We start from the raw sequence: 21,909 nt of genomic DNA, 5'->3' as shown, positions 1-21,909 counted from the left end.
ATTATTAAATTGCAAATTTCTAGCATAATTAGCAAATTTAATAAAACTTCAAAAGATTTCATTTTAGATACAACTTCCAAGTCTTTCAGAATTTTCATGGATTATATTTACTGCTTACTAAAAGTTGTTTTACAGAGTACCAAGTACAATAACATGTATTATTAAATTGATATATTTAAGATTCAGTTTACCTTTTAGCTTTAAAAGAGCCTTTAATCACTTAGAAGTCAACAAATAAACTTGTTTCCATTAACTAATCAGAATATTTTCACGTGGAAAGTACATGCTAGAATGCATGTTTTTATGGAGAGAAGTATTTATAGAAGAGAATCAAGGGTATTTTCTCACTAATGAGTTCTAGTTTCATTCTCTCATGTCATCCTTTTAAACTTGTCATGTGTCATTGATTCTCTATATGCAGGAAATATATTCTTAATTTGTAAAACTAGATGTGCTATTTAGGGACACTTTATGTGTTACATGATTGGGATGTTGTGCAAAAAATTGTTTTAATATAGCTAATGTTTTGAAATTGTGTATCAAATGTAGGTAAATATGTTCATGACTTTTTTCCCCAGAATGACTTGTTTACAGTTCCCTACGAGTTTGCGGTTACTTCAATATGCATTATTAATGATAGCTTCAATATGCTTTATTATTAATAGCTTAATGAGTAGAATAGATCAAAGTTTTGAGAGAGCAGTATAATACTTTCTAAAAAATGGACTTTCACCCCATGCTATGTAATATAAAGCTATGTAGAAGACTCAGTTGGGACCTCATTCTAAATTAGAATCAGGGATTGGAGTGGCTATATGTTCCCAGTCATGTCACTTGATAAGGGAGAACCACTTTGCCACTCTGCAGGCTGAAGAAGTAAGACCCAGCACATCAGGAGAGATGCTGGAGTTGAGCAAGGCAGCCTGGCCTGCTCATATACGAACCAGTGCAACCAAGAAGAGGCGATGGGTGATAGTAGTGGGTGACTCCCTTCTGAGAGGTACGGAGGCACCCACTTGCTGCACCGACGCACTCTCTAGAGAGGTGTGCTTCTTACCAGGGGCTCGGATCAGGGATGTTACTAAGAAACTATGAAACTTCATACAGCCCATGGACTATTATCAGCTGCTGTTGTTTCACATGGGTGCCAGTGACACAGCTAGGAGCAGGCTGAGGAGTATCAAGAAGGATTACAGAGCCCTGGGAGTAACAGTTTAGGACTCTGGGGCGCAGGTAGTCTTTTTGTCAATCCTCCTGGTCAAAGGGAAGGGGACTGAAAGGGCCAGTCGAATCTGGCAAGTCAACAAATGGCTACAGAAATGGTGCCACAGCCAGGGCTTTGGCTACTTGGACCGTGGGACTCACTTTGAGAAGCCTGGTCTACTAAGGGCTGATGGGGTACACCTAACTGAGAAGGGGAAGACTGTCTTTGGCCAAAGGCTTGCCAGACTGGTAAAGAGGGCTTTAAACTAGTGTTGCCTGGGGAGGGGGAGCACAGTCCAGCCCACTACTGTCAGTATGGGGCCAGTGCCAGCAACAGGTGCCCAGAACCTGGGGAAGGATTGCAGGTAAGTATGAGAGCACCTAGAATGCAGCTCAAAGGAACTGAGTTAGAGCCCAAGAGTTAGAGATGTGTGCACGACTGCAGGGCTACAACCTTGTTGGCATCACAGAGACGTGGTGGGATGACTCCTATGACTGGAGTATTGCAAGGGAAGGATACAGGCTCTTTAGGAAGGACAGGCAGAGGAGATGAGGAGAGGGTGTTGCCCTCAATGTCAACGACCAGCTGGAATGCATGGAGCTCCACCTGGGGATGGAGGAGGACCTGACAGCTTATGGGTCAGTATTAAAAGGAGGGCAGGGACAGGGGACATTACAGTGGGGGTGTGTTACAGGCCACCCAACCAGAAAGACTGAGTGGATGAGGCCCTCTATAGACAGATAGGAGCAGCCTCATGTTCACAAGCCCTGGTCCTCCTGGGGAACTTGAACCACCCTGACATCTGTTGGAGGGACAACACAGCAGGGCATAGGCAGTCCAGGAGGTTCCTGGAATGTGTGGATGATAACTTCCTTCTCCAAGTGATACAGGAGCCAACGAGGAGGGGTGCCATGCTTGACCTTGTTCTCACCCACACGGAGGGGCTGTTGTGGAATGTGGAGCTCAAGGGCAGCCTTGGCTGCAGTGACCACGAGATGGTGCAGTTCAAGATCCTTAGGGCAGCGAGGAGGGCGCTCAGCAAGCTCTCTGCCCTGGAGTTCAGGAGAGCAGACTTTGGCCTCTTCAGGGATCTGCTTGGCAGAGAACCATGGGATAAAGCCCTGGAGGGAAGAGGGGCCCAGGAAATTTGGTTGACACCAAACTGTGTGGTGCAGTCAAGACGCTGGAGGGAAGGGATGCCATCCAGAGGGACCTTGACAGGCTGGAGAGGTGGGCCCGTGCAAACCTCATGAAGTTCAACCAGGCCAAGTGCAAGGTCCTGCGCATGGGTCGTGGCAATCCCAGGCACAAATACAGGCTGGATGGAGAATGGATTGAGAGCAGCCCTGAGGAGAAGGACTTGGAGGTGCTGGTGGATGAGAAGCTTAACATGAGCAGGCAATGCGCCCTTGCGGCCCAGAAGGCCAACCTCATCCTGGGCTGCATCAAGAGGAGTGTGGCCAGCAGGTTGAGGGAGTTGATTCTGCCCCTCTGCTCCGCTCTAGCAAGACCCCACCTGGAGTACTGCATCCAGTTCTGGAGCCCCGAACATAAGAAGGAGGTAGACCTGTTGGAGGGAGTCCAGAGAAGGGCCATGAAGATAATCAAAGGGCTGGAGCACCTCTCCTATGAGCATAGGCTGAGAGAGTTGGCGTTGTTCAGCCTGGAGAAGAGAAAGCTCCGGGGAGACCTCATAGAGGTCTTCCAGTACCTAAAGGGGGCTGTTCTGGTTTTGTTAGTGAGGGGGGGCCTAAGGTGGTAGCTTCTGTAGGAAACTGCTAGAAGTCGCTCCCCTTTGTTCAGTGGACTCGGCCGGGCCTAGGGCGGACCCGCTGCTGGCCAAGGCCGAGCCAATTGGTAGCAGAATGTCCCGTGATAACGCCTCTGCGATAACGTATTTAAGTAGGGGAAAACAGGAAAAAGAGGAGGAGAAGATGTGAAGCAGCTGAGCGGGGGGCAGAGAGGGGGAGGCGCGAGCCTCATGGGCCTTGCAGGCCTCACCCTCTGGCCTCCCGCCGGGCAGCCGACTGGGCCCAACTCGGCCCGGCCCGGCTGCAAGAAGTGGAGAGGAGATGAGAAGTGAATAAGATGTAAAAAGGATCCTGAGAGGCGTCTGCCAGCCTGTTGTGAGGAACGGCTGCAGACGCCAAGGTCAGTGAAGAAGGAGGGGGAGGAGTCATATGGCTCCTGGCCAAGATTCCTCTGCAACTCATGGTGAAGACCATGGTGGAGCGGGTTGTCCCCCTGCAGCCCATGGAGGTCCACGGAGGGGCAGAGATCCACCTGCAGCCCGTGGAGGACCCCACGCCGGAGCAGGTGGAGGCCTGAAGGAGGCTGTGGCCCGTGGAGGGCCCGCTGGGACAGCTGTTCTAGAGGGACTGCACCCCGTGGAAGAGATGACCCACGCCGGAGCAGTTCCACGAAGGACTGTGGCCCGTGGGAGGGACCCCACGCTGGAGCAGAGGAGGAATGCGAGGAGTTCTTCCCCTGACGATGATACAGCGGCGTAAAACAACGCGTGATGAACTGACCGCGACCCCCATTCCCTTTTCCCCCGCCCCGTGCCGCTCGGGAGGGGAAGGTAGTAGAGATAATGTTAAGCCCGGGAAGAGGGAGGGGTGGGGGGAGGTTATCTTGTTCCCTGTCTCATTCTCCTGCTAATTTTAGAAATAAATGAATAGTTTTCCCCAAGTCGAGTCTGTTTTGCCCGTGACGGTAACTTTAAGGATTTCTCCCCGTCCTTATCTCAAACCCTGAGCCGTTTTTCTTATATCATCTCCCTCCGAGAGAATAGGGGGAGAGCGAGAGAGAGACTGCGTAGTCTGGTCCCGATCGGGGCTGAACTACGACAGGGGCTTATAAGAATGATGGGGAGAAACTCTTCAGCAGGGCCTTTTCTGATAGAACGAGGGGTAATGGTTTTAAAATAGAAGGAAGTAGATTCAGATTGGACATAAAGAACATTTTTTTTACAATTAGTATGGTGGAACACTGGAGCAGGTTGCCCAGAGATGTGGTGGAAGCCCCATCCCTGGAAACATTCAAGGCCAGGTTGGACAAGGCTCTGAGCAACCTGATCTGGTTGAAGATGTCCCTGCTCCTTGCAGTGGAGTTGGACTAGATGACCTTTGAAGGTCCCTTCCAACCCTAGCTATTCTGTGATTCTATAATAATATGTTTTAAAATAATGATAATAATAATAACAGGAATAACAATAGGAATTAAAAGAAATAATTACAAAATGAATGATGCACAATTTCTCATCACCCAACAACCCAATGACTGATACAGTCCGTCCCGAGCAGCAGTCACGGAATGAACAAACCTGAAAACGATCCCGGAATGATTCCAAACAGTGAGAGAAAAGCGAGCCAACTCAACAGCTCACCCCCACTTATATGCTGAGCATGACATTTATGGCATGGAATACTCTCTTTGGCCAGTTTGGGTCAATTGTTCTGTCTGTCTTTCTCCCAGCTTCCTGCATCTGCACATTAGCGAGACTTGGAAAGCTGGACAGTGTCCTTGGTCTCGTTAGCAACAACTCATAACACTGGTGTGTTTATCAACATTCTTCACATAGCAAATCCAAAACACATCAGCTACTGAGAGGATAATTATCTCCATCCCAGCCAAAACCAGGACAGTGTTGATGATTGAGTTAGTTATTAAAAAATAAGGTTTTAATAGCAGCCTCATTATTTTTCTTATTTCTTGAAAGCTAGTTATGGATTTTTCATGCACAATATCTCTCTGTTCTTATCTCAGTCTATCCCCTGCTGGCTGCACAGTAGTATTAAACTAGATAATTTTATGAAACAAACGAGTGTTTTATTAGGGTGCTAAATTTACAGCAAAGAGTCAAGGTTAAAAAAAAAAAAGATGTAGAAGGCATCTAGAAAAATATCTTTGAAAAAATAGAGTTATGAAGAAATCAAATTATTTTTACATCTGGGAAAAGTATTCCTTATCATGAGCAGACTGGGAGAAGCAACTGGTTGATGAAACTGTTTGGGGTATGTTCATAATGCATGCTTTGACCTAGGAAGCTTCCTCACATGTTGTGTCCTTTTAATAGGACGCCTTTACTACTTTTGAAGCCCAGAGTTTAAAGCATAGCCCATGCCAAAGCAGGTGTTAATTAGTTGCAGTGGCAGCTGACATAGGCTTACTTGGTATGCTTTATTATTATTATTATAAGGGCATAACTACATAGACTGCTTCTCATAAAATATGCTCTCTGCACATACTGAGCTTGCTAAATGAGAAGCTAACATTTTACTTGAAATGCTTTTCAATCTGAAAGCAAGGCTCACTGGAACTAGTTGACTATAATACTAATACAGATCTCTTACATATATTACATGTTAAACATGGTAGCATATCCAGTGATGAGGGTTGAAATGGTTGATAAGCTTTCCCTTTCTGTCTTTTTTTAAAAAGTACAATTTGATATTGCAGAAATCAGTCAGGTCATTAAAAGAAGAATGAACAATGCGAGTTATAGAACACTGGAACAGGTTGCCCAGAAAGGTGGTGGAGGCCCCATCTCTGGAAACGTTCAAGGCCAGGCTGGATGAGGCTCTGAGCAACCTGACCTAGTCAGGGATGTCCCTGCTCCTTGCAGGGGGGTTGGACTAGATGACCTTTGAAGGTCCCTTCCAACCCTAACCATTCTATGATTCTATGATTCTATGATTACTTCTCGATGTGTTCTGAATTCTATACAGTTAGTCAGAATCTTTCTTGAAGTGTGACTCTAACTGGACATAATGCTTCTGCTTTCCCAGTGCCGAGAAGGAAGGATTCCTTCACATGTGTGGCAAGCCGTATTTCTGCTCATACACCCAATTATGATTTCTTTTTTACCAGAGTATGAGATTGTTGGTTATGTTCAGCTTGTCATCTGCCATAGTCATTCATATCATTTTTTTAACATCATCACCTAATTATTTTTTCTTAGTCCTTTGTTTGCAGTCATGTAATCTTCTCTACAGGTAAAACCCTGTATTTGTTCCTATGAAATTGCAACTTTTTTTGACCATTTCTATAATTAGTTAAGATGACTCAGATGTGCTGTAACATGTTTTCAGCCCCTCCTAGTATTTTTTATTTTTTCAAGTCATAGAGACTTAATTACATTAAAGTAGATCATTTCTTTATTAGTACAAAGAAGCAGTGTATCAGGAACAGTGTGGCCAGCCAGGGAAGTGATTGTCCCCCTGTACTTGGCACTGATGAGATATACCTTGGATAATGTGTTCTATTTTGGGCCCCTCACTACGAGAAAGACATTGAGGTGCTGGAGCGCATCCAAAGAAGAGAAACAAATCTGGTGAAGGGTCTAGAGAACATGTCTTATGAGGAGTGGCTGAGGGAACCAGAGTTGTTTATTCTGGAGAAGAGGAGGCTGAGGGGAGACCTCATTGCTCTCTACGACTACCTGAAAGGAGGTTGTAGGGAGGTGACTGTTGGTCTCTTCTGCCAAGTACCAAGTGATAGGATGAGAGGAAATGGCCTCAGATTGTGCCAGGGGAGGTTTAGATTGGATATTAGGAAAAAATTCTTCACCGAAAGGGTTATCAAGCATTGGAACAGGCTGTCCAGGGAAGTGGTTGAGTCACCATCCCTGGAGGTATTTAAAAGACACGTAGATGTGGCACTTCGGGACATGGTTTAGTGGGACTTGGCAGTGTTAGGTTTACGGTTGGACTTGATAATCTTAAAGGTCTTTTCCAACTTAAATGATTCTATGGAAGTCAACACCAAATATGTTTAGTCTGGTTTAACCTCTTTCTTTACATGCTTAAAATTATTGCTCTTAATCAAAAAGATTTTAATATTGATGCTACAGAGAAAATGTTTCAGAAGAGTGTGCCCCCCGAGTATTTATGAGAGTATATTCCTGTAATTTACATATTAAAGTATATTACATATTGGTTTTATTTCTTTAGTCTTGCCAACTTGTAAAAAAAAAAAAACATCAAACAACTAAAAAAAAAAACCAAAACCCCAAACCTAATATACGGTCTTTCTTGTTACTTTAAATAGTATTTTAATTTAACTTAACATGTAAATAGAGAATAAATTATAAAGGTAAATCAGTAGTAGTATTACAAAAAGTTTTTCAGATTCTCTAATAATGTTACAAAGTTATTGCTGTGTCTTTGAAATATAGAAATTAAGTAGTTTGTACTTTTGCAGTTACAAATTAAATAGATTAACTTTTCCAGCTGTATTAAACTATTTTCATCAGGGAAAAAAACCTCACAAACAAACAAACATAAAACTCAGCAGAGTTTAGATATATATAGATATATACACACCCTCACCCTCCTCTGATGAAGCTGGGACAGTATTTCTACAGAAACTTGTGCTCTTGTTGGAGCATTACCTGTATAAAGCAGCAAAATTGATGGTCTTACTGTTTAGAAACATTCAAGACAGCATGGTTATTTCTTTCCTATACAGGAACACTGATCACAGTATGTCCATAGCTTTTACGAGAATGTAGCTTTTCCTGCAGTTCACAGTGTCCAAAATTGTGGGCTTTTTTTATCTCTCCCCTCCTTGTTTTTTGTGTCTTTCTGACACTACTGTAGTATCTTGCTTGATGGCTGATATTCCATTAGCTGCCCCAAGCAATGTTTGCAACAGCAAAGCTCCTGTCTGGCTCCATCCAGTAAGTCAAGCTGACTGATGTCTGGAAAGCCCATCACTTTGGTAGTGTTCTAGCTGCAGTCACGCTCCAAACTGTTTCCTAACACTGCCCCCTCTTACACAGTCGTGAGTCCTGTTTCTAACTGCACATCGGACCTTGTTCTAGTTCTTTCTGGTGCTTGTACTGGGACTAATTTCATTGACCATACTGTCTGATTTCCTGTCCCTCAAGTATTGCCCTATGAGCTTGTCTGTCTCTTCACTACTATAAATTCCTGCACATGCCTTTTCTTTGCAACTGATACTTAATTCAGTTCTTTTTATATAATTTACCTTAAATTTGAGTGCCATGCTTCTTCCTGTCATCTATTTTAACATGTCCTGTTTTCTTTTTAACCTGTTCTTATTTGCAGGCAATGTAATAAATTCTTGCTTTTATACGAGACATTACAGACGTGAAGTCGGTATAATAAGTGAACTTGTTTGTGCATGCATAAAATTATAACAACTTTATTAATGTTTGTACTTGCAAATTGTACATGCAAAAGATGAACTGACACTTGTAAATTGGAAGTTGCCTAGTTGCCTAAACAGAAATACATAGTATATTTGAGAGCTAGTTATTATCCATGTATACAAAGGCATGGAGTTGCACAATGGTTTTATGAAGTAGTTGACAAATCGGTATTTATTGCTGCTTTTGTACTGGTATTGTAGAATAAACTTTTCAAGCAATTGTTACTTGTATTTTGACAGTTAAAAGTAATAGATTTGGGTTTGTTTGTCTTGGTTTTGTTTCCAGTTTATGGTTTTATTGTACGTTAAATTAGCTTGTCTGAGATGGGCTTTGTAATTCTTATTTTTCTAATTCGTAGTGCTGTTTGCTAAATGTGATGTTATATATTGTAAATTGATATTTGAAATTTATATTTTGTAGCTAACATTTTATGTCTCTACAGGAGATCTGTATTGCAAAGCATAATGAAAAGATCCAGCAACATCGTCAGAGTGAGGAGGAATACAAAATGCACCATACTGTTCAGCTAGTAAGTTTGAATTTTCTGCTGTTGTGTTTAGTCTTTAGTTAATAGCTTGCATTCCTCATTATACATTAATTACTAGAGTATTCGGAGCGATAGCTGTTTTAAAAAGATGCTGTGTATCCTTGACCTTTGGACCATAGATTTTGGTATCATATTATGCTGGTAAGGTGGAGTATATAGCTGTGTTAGCATGACATTAAATCCAAGCTGTTGTGGTTTTGTTTAGCGAGGGGGGGCCTAAGGTGGTAGCTTCTGTAGGAAACTGCTAGAAGTCGCTCCCCTTTGTTCAATGGACTCGGCTGGGCCCAGGGCGGACTTGCTGCTGGCCAAGGCCAAGCCAATTGGTAGCAGAATGTTCTGTGATAACGCCTCTGCGATAACGTATTTAAGTAGGGGAAAACAGGAAAAAGAGGAGGAGAAGATGTGAAGCAGCTGAGCGGGGGGCAGAGAGGGGGAGGCGCGAGCCTCATGGGCCTTGCAGGCCTCACCCTCTGGCCTCCCGCCGGGCAGCCGACTGGGCCCAACTCGGCCCGGCCCGGCTGCAAGAAGTGGAGAGGAGATGAGAAGTGAATAAGATGTAAAAAGGATCCTGAGAGGCGTCTGCCAGCCTGTTGTGAGGAACGGCTGCAGACGCCAAGGTCAGTTCAGAAGGAGGGGGAGGAGTAATGCTGCTCCTGGCCAAGATTCCCCTGCAGCCTGTGGTGAAGACCATGGTGGAGCAGGTTGTCCCCCTGCAGCCCATGGAGGTCCACGGAGGGGCAGAGATCCACCTGCAGCCTGTGGAGGACCCCACACCGGAGCAGGTGGAGGCCTGAAGGAGGCTGTGGCACGTGGATGGCCCGCTGGGGCAGCTGTTCTGGAGGCACTGCACCCTGTGGAAGAGATGACCCACGCCAGAGCAGTTTCAGGAAGGACTGTGGCGTATGGGTCCCACAATGGAGCAGGGGAGGAATGTGAGGAGTTCTTCCCCCCGACCATGAAGCAGTGACGTAAAACAACGCGTGATGAACTGACCACAACCCCCATTCCCTCTTCCCCTCTGTGCCGCTCGGGGGGGGAAGGTAGTAGAGATAATGTTAAGCTTGGGAAGAGGGAGGGGTGGAGGGAGGTTATCTTGTTCTCTGTCTCATTCTCCTGCTGTTTGTAGTAATAAATGAATAGTTTTCCCCAAGTCGAGTCTGTTTTGCCCGTAACGGTAGCTTTAAGGATTTTCTTCCTGTACTTATCTCAAACATGGAGCTGTTTTTTTTATATTATCTCTCCCTATTCTCTCGGAGGGTAGGGGGAGTGAGAGAGAGACTGCGTAGTCTGGTCCCAGTTGGGGCTGAACTACGACACAAGCAAATAAAACATTTCATTAATACTAGGTTCACAGTCTAAGTGATTTCTGCTAGGGTTAGGCTGCATGCAGTTTGTTATCATGTGCACATAGATGATTCCAGACATTTCTGGGTACAGTGTCAGATATGCTGAAATGAGTAAAGAAATCATATGCATTTATTCTTGAATCTTAATAAGCTTGTTCATTATTTTTCTTTTCTCTACAAAAGAAATAACTTGAATTGTGTTGTATGAAGTATGTAGTTCCAGCCGTATGCTCCAAGATTCTCTGCACAGTCTCATCGCAAAGAGTAGGCTAGTTAGTCTGACTGTTGTGTTAGACTTTATCTAGTGATAGTTAGACTTTATCTTAAAGAATATTCAAATACTGGGTTAGGTCTTGGGAGCTGTTCTGGTTTTGTTAGTGAGGGGGGGCCTAAGGTGGTAGCTTCTGTAGGAAACTGCTAGAAGTCGCTCCCCTTTGTTCAGTGGACTCGGCCGGGCCTAGGGCGGACCTGCTGCCGGCCAAGGCCGAGCCAATTGGTAGCAGAATGTCCCGTGATAACGCCTCTGCGATAACGTATTTAAGTAGGGGAAAACAGGAAAAAGAGGAGGAGAAGATGTGAAGCAGCTGAGCGGGGGGCAGAGAGGGGGAGGCGCGAGCCTCATGGGCCTTGCAGGCCTCACCCTCTGGCCTCCCGCTGGGCAGCCGACTGGGCCCAACTCGGCCCGGCCCGGCTGCAAGAAGTGGAGAGGAGATGAGAAGTGAATAAGATGTAAAAAGGATCCTGAGAGACGTCTGCCAGCCTGTTGTGAGGAACAGCTGCAGACGCCAAGGTCAGTGAAGAAGGAGGGGGAGGAGTAATGCGGCTCCTGGCCAAGATTCCTCTGCAACTCGTGGTGAAGACCATGGTGGAGCGGGTTGTCCCCCTGCAGCCCATGGAGGTCCACGGAGGGGCAGAGATCCACCTGCAGCCCGTGGAGGACCCCACGCCAGAGCAGGTGGAGGCCTGAAGGAGGCTGTGGCCCGTGGAGGGCCCGCTGGGACAGCTGTTCTAGAGGGACTGCACCCCGTGGAAGAGATGACCCACGCCGGAGCAGTTCCACGAAGGACTGTGGCCCGTGGGAGGGACCCCACGCTGGAGCAGAGGAGGAATGCGAGGAGTTCTTCCCCTGACAATGATACAGCGGCGTAAAACAACGCGTGATGAACTGACCGCGACCCCCATTCCCTTTTCCCCCCACGTGCCGCTCGGGAGGGGAAGGTAGTAGAGATAATGTTAAGCCCGGGAAGAGGGAGGGGTGGGGGGAGGTTATCTTGTTCCCTGTCTCATTCTCCTGCTAATTTTAGAAATAAATGAATAGTTTTCCCCAAGTCGAGTCTGTTTTGCCCGTGACGGTAACTTTAAGGATTTCTCCCCATCCTTATCTCAAACCTTGAGCTGTTTTTTTCTTATATCATCTCCTCCTATTCTCTCGGAGGGTGGGGGGAGCGAGAGACAGACTGCGTAGTCTGGTCCTGATCAGGGCTGAACTACGACAGGAGCTCATATAGTATCAGTATTTAATAAAGATCAGTGACAAAGATGCATTGAAATCCAAGTTAGCAAAAGTGATTCTGTTTCATCCTTATACATTTTTAACATTGATACATTTGTCCAGGAAGTCAGCTGCATAATTTATTTTATGAAAAGGCTACTTGTGAAAGACTGCACGTATTGGCATACTCTTTCAGGAAGTTAGAAAAATAGGTGTTTTTTTAAATTTCTTACAATAAGGCAAAGTAATTTGCTATGTGGATTGCAGTCCATTTATCACTCTTAAAAATAAGACAACAAAGCTGAAGGACTTTTTTGTCTCTGAAACACTACAGAGCTTTTTCATTATTTACTTCATGGAGTTGCCCACTTGCACTTTATAAAGAACTTTATGCTATTTTTTTTGTCTTTTTTCTATTAATAATTTGCCTGAAAATTTCTAATATTATTGTAAAATAGGTTTTCAGCCAGTGGTTTTAATGAAGAATTTTGAGAAGATAACCTCAAACATGTCCAAACTTGACACCAAATAAGAACTGCAATTTCACTATTCTTATTTAAAAACAAAACCAGACCCCAATAACCCCAAAACCAAAACACTCCACTCCCTTCACTCCCTCCCCCAACAACCAAAACAAAACAAACAAACAAACAAATCCTCAAGTTTGAGACTGCTTCACTAAAGGTTTGACTGGATTGCATATGAAACATGCAGGTGTGCTGATAGGAGAACTATCCTTTCTTCTTGCTATAATCTTTTTTTTAATGCTTGTTTTAACTTCTTTGTCCCATTGCTCAGTTATTTTATTTTCACCACATGCTTCTTGTCCTCTTCTCCTTTTCCTGTTTCACCATTTTTCAGACATGTCCTTCTTTTCCTCTCCCTAACACATCTATACTTATCTCCCTTGAAATCACAGGAGTTGGCCCTTTATAAAGGACATAATTTTTTAAATTATGATGATCATCATCTTTTAAAAGTAATACTTAATGCTGTGAATCTTTTAAGAATTAAAACTGCTGCTTCTGCTCATGTTTCCTTTGTAGTCACCTATTCTATCACTTTTCCTGATAACTTTTGAATTTATGCATACAGTGACTTTTGCCATGTGATAACTAGTGTCCACTTTCAATAAATTTGACTGAAGAGTAGTGTTTTGTTTCAAAGATGTAGTAACTTTGCTGAAGTTTTGTGAAAATGCATGACTATTTAAAGGAGGTGGATCCAAATGTGTGTTTTCACTGAGGTAAGATCCGCAAACAAGAAAAAATATAACTATCTTAGCTGCAAGGAAGAGCTTCAAACATTTATTTAAAGAAAAATCAAGCTGGATTAAATAAAAACAGCTTAAGTTAATTAAATACAAACCTTTAGTTTACTAGTGTAAATCATAATGAAAATGTTTACTTAATTTGCTCAATATTGGCTTCAAAACTTTGTGGCACTGAGTTTTGTGATTTCTTGCACTATAAAAATTTTAATATGACTTGTTTTAAATGTGCAGTCTTGCAATTTGAAGTGTCATTTTGGTTTTGGAATGAGAGAAAATGGATACTGGTTTGCTGTCTGGCTAATTTATACAATTTTAAATTTATGGATTTTTTTTCAGGATAATATTTTGTTACGTCTCTAGTTATTTATCATCTTTCAAGGTTAAAAATTCCATTCTTCAAGTGCTCCAGTTCTAGATTGAAATCTTTTTTATTGAGTTTTGCATTTCTTCAAGGTTATGAAACATGAAATGCATAATATTTGTTTAAGGGGAAGACAAAGGCAAAGTTTTGAAGGTCAGAAACATGTTTATTTGAGAAGTAGATTGTTAGGTAATTCCTAACAATCAGTAGAAGAGTTATTTTAATTCAATTTTTTTTTATTATATTAACCATAGCATTGGGTGTAATAGTTACATGTTTTCCATATATTTTCTCAGAAGCAAAATCAACTACAAGATGAAGGGGAAAGAAAGAGCTCCTGGATTAGTCAGGAACGACAGAAAACACTGGACAGACTTCGCACATTTAAACAGGTAACAGAAGAAGAGTTGTTCTTTTCCACCATTTTCTTTTGCAAAATAAACTTTCTATGCTATTAGCTATTCTCTGTCATTTTATAGTTAACTGTTCTTTGGGAAATTTACAACAAAATATGACATTGGTGGTAGCAAATTTCTCTGACTGTTGCATTCCCAGTGCCATAATAAGCTTCTGTTTGCTGTCGCATCTACACATTGTGACAAGACACATAGCAAACTTTCCGAAAAGAAGTATAATCTAAATGGTATTTCCCACAAAGACCATTATCATCTGACATACCCCCACTACCACTGATTGCAATAACACCTGCCAATATCTGCCCCTTCCTATTACAATGTAAGTATCAGAAAATGGATAGAAGATGGAATGAAGGGGAGAGAATAAGGAGAGAGATGGAAGTGCAAGAAAACATAGACTGCATTAATTGGTGAAGACTTTGTTTTAGTGAATACATTAAAAATATAGGTATGAGAAGTTTATTTACTAGAAAGCTGTCTTGCTTAGCAGTACACTCTTCATATCCTTATTGTTTCAAAGGCTTTTGAATTGCGTAGCTTCTGTAAATTAAAGCAAATGTACTCATTTTAACCAGCACCTGTTAATGAACTGATTTTATGTATGAGCACATTTATATTGATATGATCTCTATTGCTTTAGGCCTGCCACAATTATCTTGCATTTCAGAAGCAGTTTTTACTTTTGCGTAAAAATCGTTATGGATGAAGCTAATTTGAAAAGACAGATATTGATGCAGCAGATTTAAGAACTAAATTAAAAACACTTTGGAAATTCTCAAAATGTTTGATATTTTCAAGAGATACCTTTTTAAGCAGTATGATTCACATTAGGTTAGAGAGGACTTTGCTGCAGATGGTGCCACTGAAAAGTTTTAGAAAAGGAAAGCAAGAGAGAATTTTGAATTTTAGTTTTCAGAAAAAACAGTTTTGAATGTACAATCTGTTTCTTAGTGAAATCCTAATTTTAACCCATGTGTATCCCTGGCTAGACCAATCGCATGTAAATTATGGCTTAACAAAAAATAAAAATTAAGAAAACTGATCATTTTTGCATAAAGATGAGGATATATTTGCTTTGGTTTTATGTCCAGAGCAAAATGAATGAAAATAGTAGATGAATTCTACTTGTCAGAAAGGCAAGCTCAAATGACAAGTACTTAGTATCTAAAATAGCATGTTGCATGTACTTATCTAATTGTAAATAACTTCTTCACTTTAGCGGTACCCTGGGCAAGTAATATTTAAATCAACCAGACTACGATTGGCTCATGCAAGAAGAAAATGTGCAGCCAGCTCAGTGTCTTGTGTAGATCAGCTTCAGTCTTTACCAGCAACCATACACATCCAAGAGAAAAGTGAAGAGGTAGAATTGGAAAAGGCAGTTCAGCCTTTGCAAGTGCAGGAATCCACAAGCTTAGAACAACTTCAAGATATCTCATTACCTCCCAATGGCGTTACCTCTGAACTGCCTCATGTTAGTACTTCTCCACTCACCAGTAATGAGCTTCAACCAGAGACTGTTACTGTAGTACCACTTCCACCCCCTTTGCCTCCACCACCTCCACCTTTACTTCCAACTTTGTTCTCCAAGAAAGATGACACCAAATCCTTAGATAAAAATGACAGCTTTGTTAAACATCAGAGTGAGAAGAAGGGAGTCCAGCACTCTTCCAGTGTCACAACAGCACATCTGTTTGACAGCAGTCAGCTAGTCAGTGCCAAGAAGCAGCTTAAGAAGACCGGTGATCTAGAGGGTTTACACAGGAGGAGAGGTAATGTTTTCATTTTTGTGTATCTAATTATAATGCACATCAATTCCTCTTTTGAATTGCTATATAGAGAAGAGTATGCTGTGATTTATTTACAATTACTAATGGGAAAGTTGTTAAATTCCTTTCAGTTTTCAAATGTTGGCAACTCAGACAAACATTAGGACCTGTATGACAGCTTGCAGTATATTTTTTCAATTATTCAGAAAACACTTGTGAAACTGAACCTATGATATACCACATTAGACTAGCCGGAAAATGGAGCTAAACGTTGCCTAAAGGATTCTTTTTTCCTATCTTGTTTACAGCTAGCACTGCAAATATTATATGCTTCACCTGAGGGCACAGTGGTTTTTTAATAACAGAATTTTACATAATTTATGACCTAGTAAAATGAATACTTGTCTTGGGACATAGGAAACCTTGAGAATGCTTTCTTCAAAGTTTCTTCAAATTTTCATACAAAAATCCACAAACTCTCAAGTCCCCTTGAGAGCCGAGTAAGAATATATGCAGTTAGCTACAACTGAGAATTAAATCTATAATCATTCAGCAAAGCATGTTAATAAATAGTTAAAAGGTCAAAAACTTCGTTGAAAACTGAGTTGAGTGAATGTGGTGGTTTAGTCCAAGTCACCACACAGTTTCTCACTCACCCTCCCCCTACCCAGTGGGATGGGGGAGAGAAACTGGAAAGAAAGGAAAACTCATGGATTGAGATAAAAACAGTTTACTAAAATACTAAAAACTACAAAGATAACAGAATATAAGGATATTAATATATAGAAAATATACAAAATGAACAATGTACAATTTCTCACCAACTGATGTCCGAATGACCAACACAGCCTGAGCAGCGATCACCAACACCGAGCAGCAAGCAAATGGGGGGAGAGCAAGCTAGCAAGGTAGAGGGAACGATGCCAGCAAGCAAGCGAGATGGAAAGAAGATGGATGCCCAGGATGCATGCCAGAATGGATGCCCGAATGAAATGCCCCCTCCCATGGGCAACCCCCACTTATATACTGAGCATGACGTCTATGGCATGGAATACTCTCTTTGGCCAGTTTGGGTCAATTATTCTGTCTGTCTTTCTCCCAGCTTCCTGCACCTGCACGTTAACGAAACTTGGAAAGCCAAACAGTGTCCTTGGGCTCATTAACAACAACTGGTATCATCAGAGTGTTTTTATCAACATTCTTCACACACGAAATCCAAAACACACCGGCTTAGAGAAGAATTAACTCCATCCCTGCCGAAACCAGGACAGTGAATAGAGCACAGGGTTGAGCTGGGAGATGTTACAACTTCACTGTGATTCTGTGCTATTTGTTTTTAACTGTTTATCCTTTATCCTATATATAAAATGGGGAGAATTGCAGCCACATTTGAACAAAATAATCTTGATGTTTCGATGAAACATGCTATATTAGAGCAAAGCTTCTATTTGAAAATAAGAGATGGGATTTTCAGAAGCACTCAGCTGAACTGTTTTACTGGAAGTCACTGAGAAAAAGTACCTCAGGTGGGCCTTGGTTCACACTACTGTAATATGGTTGTAATAGCCTTTTCTTAAAAGATCTATCTGGCTCTGTCAGTTACAACTACAGAAAACATCCCTCAATTGGAATTTTCCCTCATCCAGATAGAATCAGGCAGAAACAAGGAGTGTTTCTTCTAGAATTGTCCTTAGATGATTGAAAAACCTTGAAGCCACTGAATAGTTATAGAGTTTTTAAGCTCTTATGAGTCTTGCAAGTTGCAGGTACAGTGTCTTAAGTTCATTATCAGTTTTGATGCTGCTATGCTCCATGTTTATTTTTCTGTAGTCCTATTGTTTATTTTTCTGATATCCATTTTATTTTTCAATTTTATATAAAACATGTATTGTGTGTGAAATTGGATTATACCTCATAAAATGACAAATATAAAATCAAATTATATCCTCCCTCTTAAGAGTATCATTAATATCTGCAGCAGCACTCTACCTGCTGCTCTATATTCCCTGAGATATTCCAAGTCTCTAAGTGGCTTCAGAAATTTGTCTCTCTGACAGATGAGTATTTTACAATCCTTCCTTCCTCCTTCAAATGTACAGTCCTATTTTCTTCTTTTATTTCTCTCTTTTCCTTGTGTCTATTCCAACTGTCTGGTCCATTAGTTTGAAGGACAAATTCCACTCAAAAAAATGCAAATCAGGTTTTAAAAATATACAGATATACAAAATATACAAAAAATTGAGATGGATATTCATCTATTGATTGATATGTGCTGCATGTTATATGTGCTAGTGTGTGAGAGCTATTTGGGACTGTTGTACTTTATTATATTGCATTCTCTGACATAGACATCTTACCTACTTGTAGCTCTTCAAGGAGCCAAAGCATGATTTTTATTTCTGCAGAGAACTAGTTGCAAATTGGTGATAAAGGAAGGATTTGTGATAAAGTATTAACTCTTACTTCTCTGTTTTCATTAATTATAAAGAAAGGGAATTTATATAGGCATGCTGTGACTAGGTGTTGATACATACATTAATCCAGAGGAGCAGGAAAATGCATGCTGTTGCAGTTGACTGTACTGCTGCTTCCCTCACTGGCATGTAGTAATAGTCATACAGTAGGTAAAATCAGCCACAAAATGCAAGTGCTGAGAATGTAGGCTCTCCTCTGTGCTTGCATTTCTGTGACTGCACAGTCCAATACTTAAGATGCATAGTCATTACCTAAGTTTCAAAGTCAATAAATATAATGTAATATACACTTTCATTATGTTGGATTCATTGCAGCTGTTTTTATTTTCTTGAGTGCAAACAGGAAAGCCAGTCTTGTTCAAAAAGTTCTGCTACCTGTCTGATAGGAGGTTACTTGGTTTCAGAAATTATAATTGTTTGTATAATCTAGTTTTGACCTGGTAATAGGGAAGATAAACTTGGAGGCTAAAACAATAAGAGCTACAGAATGATAAAATTGAAAATACTACAGTCTCCTTTATACTTATGGTATGAGACTATCACATTAATTGCACGTGGTTACTTCTTGGTCTGTAGGAAATACAAAAGAAGATCGGATAAATTTAGTAAAAATAATACTGAAGGTCTTTTGATTTTTCTGCAGTGAGTTCCCCAATGGATGAAGTGCTGGCTGCCTTGAAGCGTGGTAGCTTCCACTTAAGAAAAGTTGAGCAGAGAAATCTCCCTCCTTTTCCCGATGAAGATGATAGTAATAACATCTTGGCACAGATCAGGAAAGGGGTGAAACTGAAGAAAGTGCAGAAAGATGTTTTGAGAGAATCCTTTACAATTCTGCCTGATACTGACCCTCTGACAAGGAGCATCCATGAAGCACTGCGACGAATTAAGGAAGCATCACCTGAATCGGAGGATGAAGAGGAGAGTTTGCCTTGCGCAGACTGGGAAAATTAACCTACATTTAAAAAAAAAAATTTCTTCATCATTTTTTGTATAGCAATAGCTGCTAAGCCTTGAGTTATGCATTGTAGGAGACTTAGTAATAATGTGACTAAACTTTCTGACGTCCAACGTGGTAAAACATGCACATATGAATTTAGTATCACTGACTTTTCAAAGGAATTTATAGTAATAAAAACCTTCTTTAGGCAACAACTTAGCCTCTTATTGTTTGAATACTTTTGCTGAAAATTACTCCCATAAAAAGCTCTATTTTATTTAGTAAATTTGAAGGGGCTGTTTGCAGCTTTTTGCAACTTACCAAAATGCTTTAAAAAGCTTTTGAGTAACAAAGCAGCACAATCTCTCTTGGACACACTCTGTACTTATTTTCTAATTACTTCTGGCCTTGTAAAAATTTAACATGTTTATGACTTCAGATTGAATAGGTCCAAGTGAAGGACAATTAGATTTGACTGCTGAACACATTGAAATCTCATTGGTTACCCTGTGTGACTGACTCTTTGATAGCTTGGTTTCAATCTGTAAACGCTCTAACTTAATTGAATTTTTAGACTATAAACAGTAAAATATAATTTATACTTCTGCTACTCATATGAATCCCATGAACTTGAATTATACTAAGCTACAGTGCCTGAACATACAGATATTAGACTTCAGCAGATTAAGTTAATGATTTCAGAACAAAACAGAAATTGGCAAGAGATTAGTTTTCAAAATTAAGGCTGCATCAGTAGCAAAAAGAGATTCTTGAATACAACACCACCATACAGCAGTATTCTTCTATGGTGATTCTTTTCTCCAACTGGCATATGGATTAACTTAAGTTTGAATAAAAGGTCCCATTAAAATTATTTGCAAGTATTTAATATTTGGAGAAAAGAGAGGTATGACGATCTCTAAAAATTTTAAAATTTATTTAGAAATCAAAGGCTATTTCAAGAGTATGGAAGATAAGTATTTATAACCCTTGCAACACAGCTAGTAGTAGAAAAAAGATAACCTTTTTGGATGTTTACAATCAGGCAATTCTATCCTGGTTACTTATTACCGTAGCTGGAGAGTAACTCTTGATAAAGTGCTACAGCTGTTTAAATAGTGATGGTGACTTAGCACATTATCTGCTGAATGTTGTTGTGTTGTGATTATGAAATACTATGTCTCAAACTGTTCCATTGGTATGCTATTTTCAAATAATTATATTTTTAATTTTTAAAAAAGGAAAATAAATATTGCCTTTATTTCTTCAGGAACTAGCCATTGGCCACACTAATGATTTAATACTGTTTAATTATGGCATACTCTTTCTATACCAAATGTACTGTTAGTACTGAGTTGAAAATCCAGGAGTGGAGGTGTACTTAACTCTTGCTGAAACTCAAAGTGAGAATAATTTTGCTTGGATCTAACTTTTTCTGTTATTTGTATACTGAAAACTCTCACTACCACAACCCTTTAGAAATCAAGTGATAACTATAAAAAAAAAAGAGATAGAAATTACTTGGCTTTCTCAGTGCACTTACTCGCATTTCATTTCCTAGATACCTTCTCAGTGCACAGTTGTTAGAGCATAGTCCAGTTGTAGCCTCAGATCCTACTGCAAGCTAGGCAGAAAGCCAACTACTATTACCATTTCCGTTCTTTTATACCCATAGATCCTCTAACCACCACCAGGTGTCCTCAGTCTTGCTTTCCTTCTCTTAGGAAGTCCCTTATTTCTCAATCCCAGGGCTTCTGATATTCATTGCCCCCAACAATTCCCCCTTCTTGTTTTCACAGCACAGAGATATAAAATACAAGGGAGAATACATGCCATGACCAGTAACAGTTCTTTCCAAGAGTAACATAATCTATTCTACAAACATAACAATTCCAGTCATGCAGCAAAACCCATCAAAATCCTAACAACCATAACTTTGTGTAAATAATACTAGACGTTGCTGCATGTGTGGCTAGCACATGCAACAAAGCCTGTCAAGTATGTGCTCAAGCTGACATTGTCACTCCAACAATTTAGAAAACTGAGCACATACATTGCTTTCGCTAACTTTTTATTTGCAGATTTCCCTTCCATTCCCCCTTCTTGTTTTAACAGCATATTTTTAAGTGTGCCATGGGCACGTTCAATGATGGCTTGTCCAGTGGGGTTATGTGGGATACCAGTAACATGCTCGATGCCCCAAAGAGCAAGGAAGGTTTGGACTGCGTGAAAAGCATACGCTGGCCCATTATCTGTTTTAATATGCGTGGGAACCCCCATGAAAGCAAATGCTGACGTCCAATGTTGGCAAACATCTCGAGCATGTTCTCCTGTATGAGCAGAGGCAAACAATAAGCTGGAATGGGTATCAGTGGTTACATGTACATATTTGTGTCCTCCCAATGATGGGACATGAGTTATATCAGATTGCCATAACTCTTGAGAGCACAAACTGCGCAGATTAACCCCATATAGAGGTGGCATAATTGTGTTCTGGCAACTGCTACAGGAATGCACAATTGCCCGAGCTTGTTCCTGTGTCAGCTTAAATTGTCGCTGAAGGGCTGCAGAGTTTTGGTGATAAAATTCATGGGATAGCTTAGCTTGCATGAGTGTGTTTGGAACGAGGGCCACATTAGTGAGAGCATTTGCTCTCCTGTTACCTTCTGTGACAGGTCCTGGAAGCGAAGTGTGAGCTCTCAGATGTACAATAACGTAAGGATGATCCCACACATGTAATACTGATAATAGCTGTTGAAACTGATCATACAACAAAGGATTATTAATTTCCTTTAACATTGCCCATTCAGTGCATTGTATTACATTGACCACATAGGCAGAATCGGAGACAATAGTGAGGGATTTATCTTTCCATTCATACAAAGCTCATACCACCGCCGCAAGTTCTACAAT

The 21,909-nt window shown here is 41.0% G+C and overlaps 1 protein-coding gene across 3 annotated transcripts in view; it reads left to right on the top strand.

Annotated features, from left to right (window-relative positions):
- The window catches only part of LOC147596811 (junction-mediating and -regulatory protein-like), a 124,804-nt gene extending 105,794 nt beyond the window's left edge, over nucleotides 1–19,010 (top strand). For all 3 annotated transcript variants that reach the window (XM_086769526.1, XM_086769525.1, XM_086769524.1), the window contains 4 exons: nucleotides 8,824–8,910; nucleotides 13,697–13,792; nucleotides 15,036–15,588; nucleotides 18,703–19,010. In XM_086769526.1, coding sequence (XP_086625652.1) covers nucleotides 8,824–8,910; nucleotides 13,697–13,792; nucleotides 15,036–15,588; nucleotides 18,703–19,010 — 1,044 coding nt within the window. The remainder of the gene's footprint in view (nucleotides 1–8,823; nucleotides 8,911–13,696; nucleotides 13,793–15,035; nucleotides 15,589–18,702) is intronic.
- The last annotated feature ends 2,899 nt before the right edge of the window (nucleotides 19,011–21,909 follow it).

This window comes from Chlamydotis macqueenii, chromosome W, assembly GCF_036417535.1.
Source record: "Chlamydotis macqueenii isolate bChlMac1 chromosome W, bChlMac1.mat, whole genome shotgun sequence".
Taxonomy (NCBI): Eukaryota; Metazoa; Chordata; class Aves; order Otidiformes; family Otididae; genus Chlamydotis; species Chlamydotis macqueenii.
This window is presented reverse-complemented; position numbering and strand designations above follow the sequence as displayed.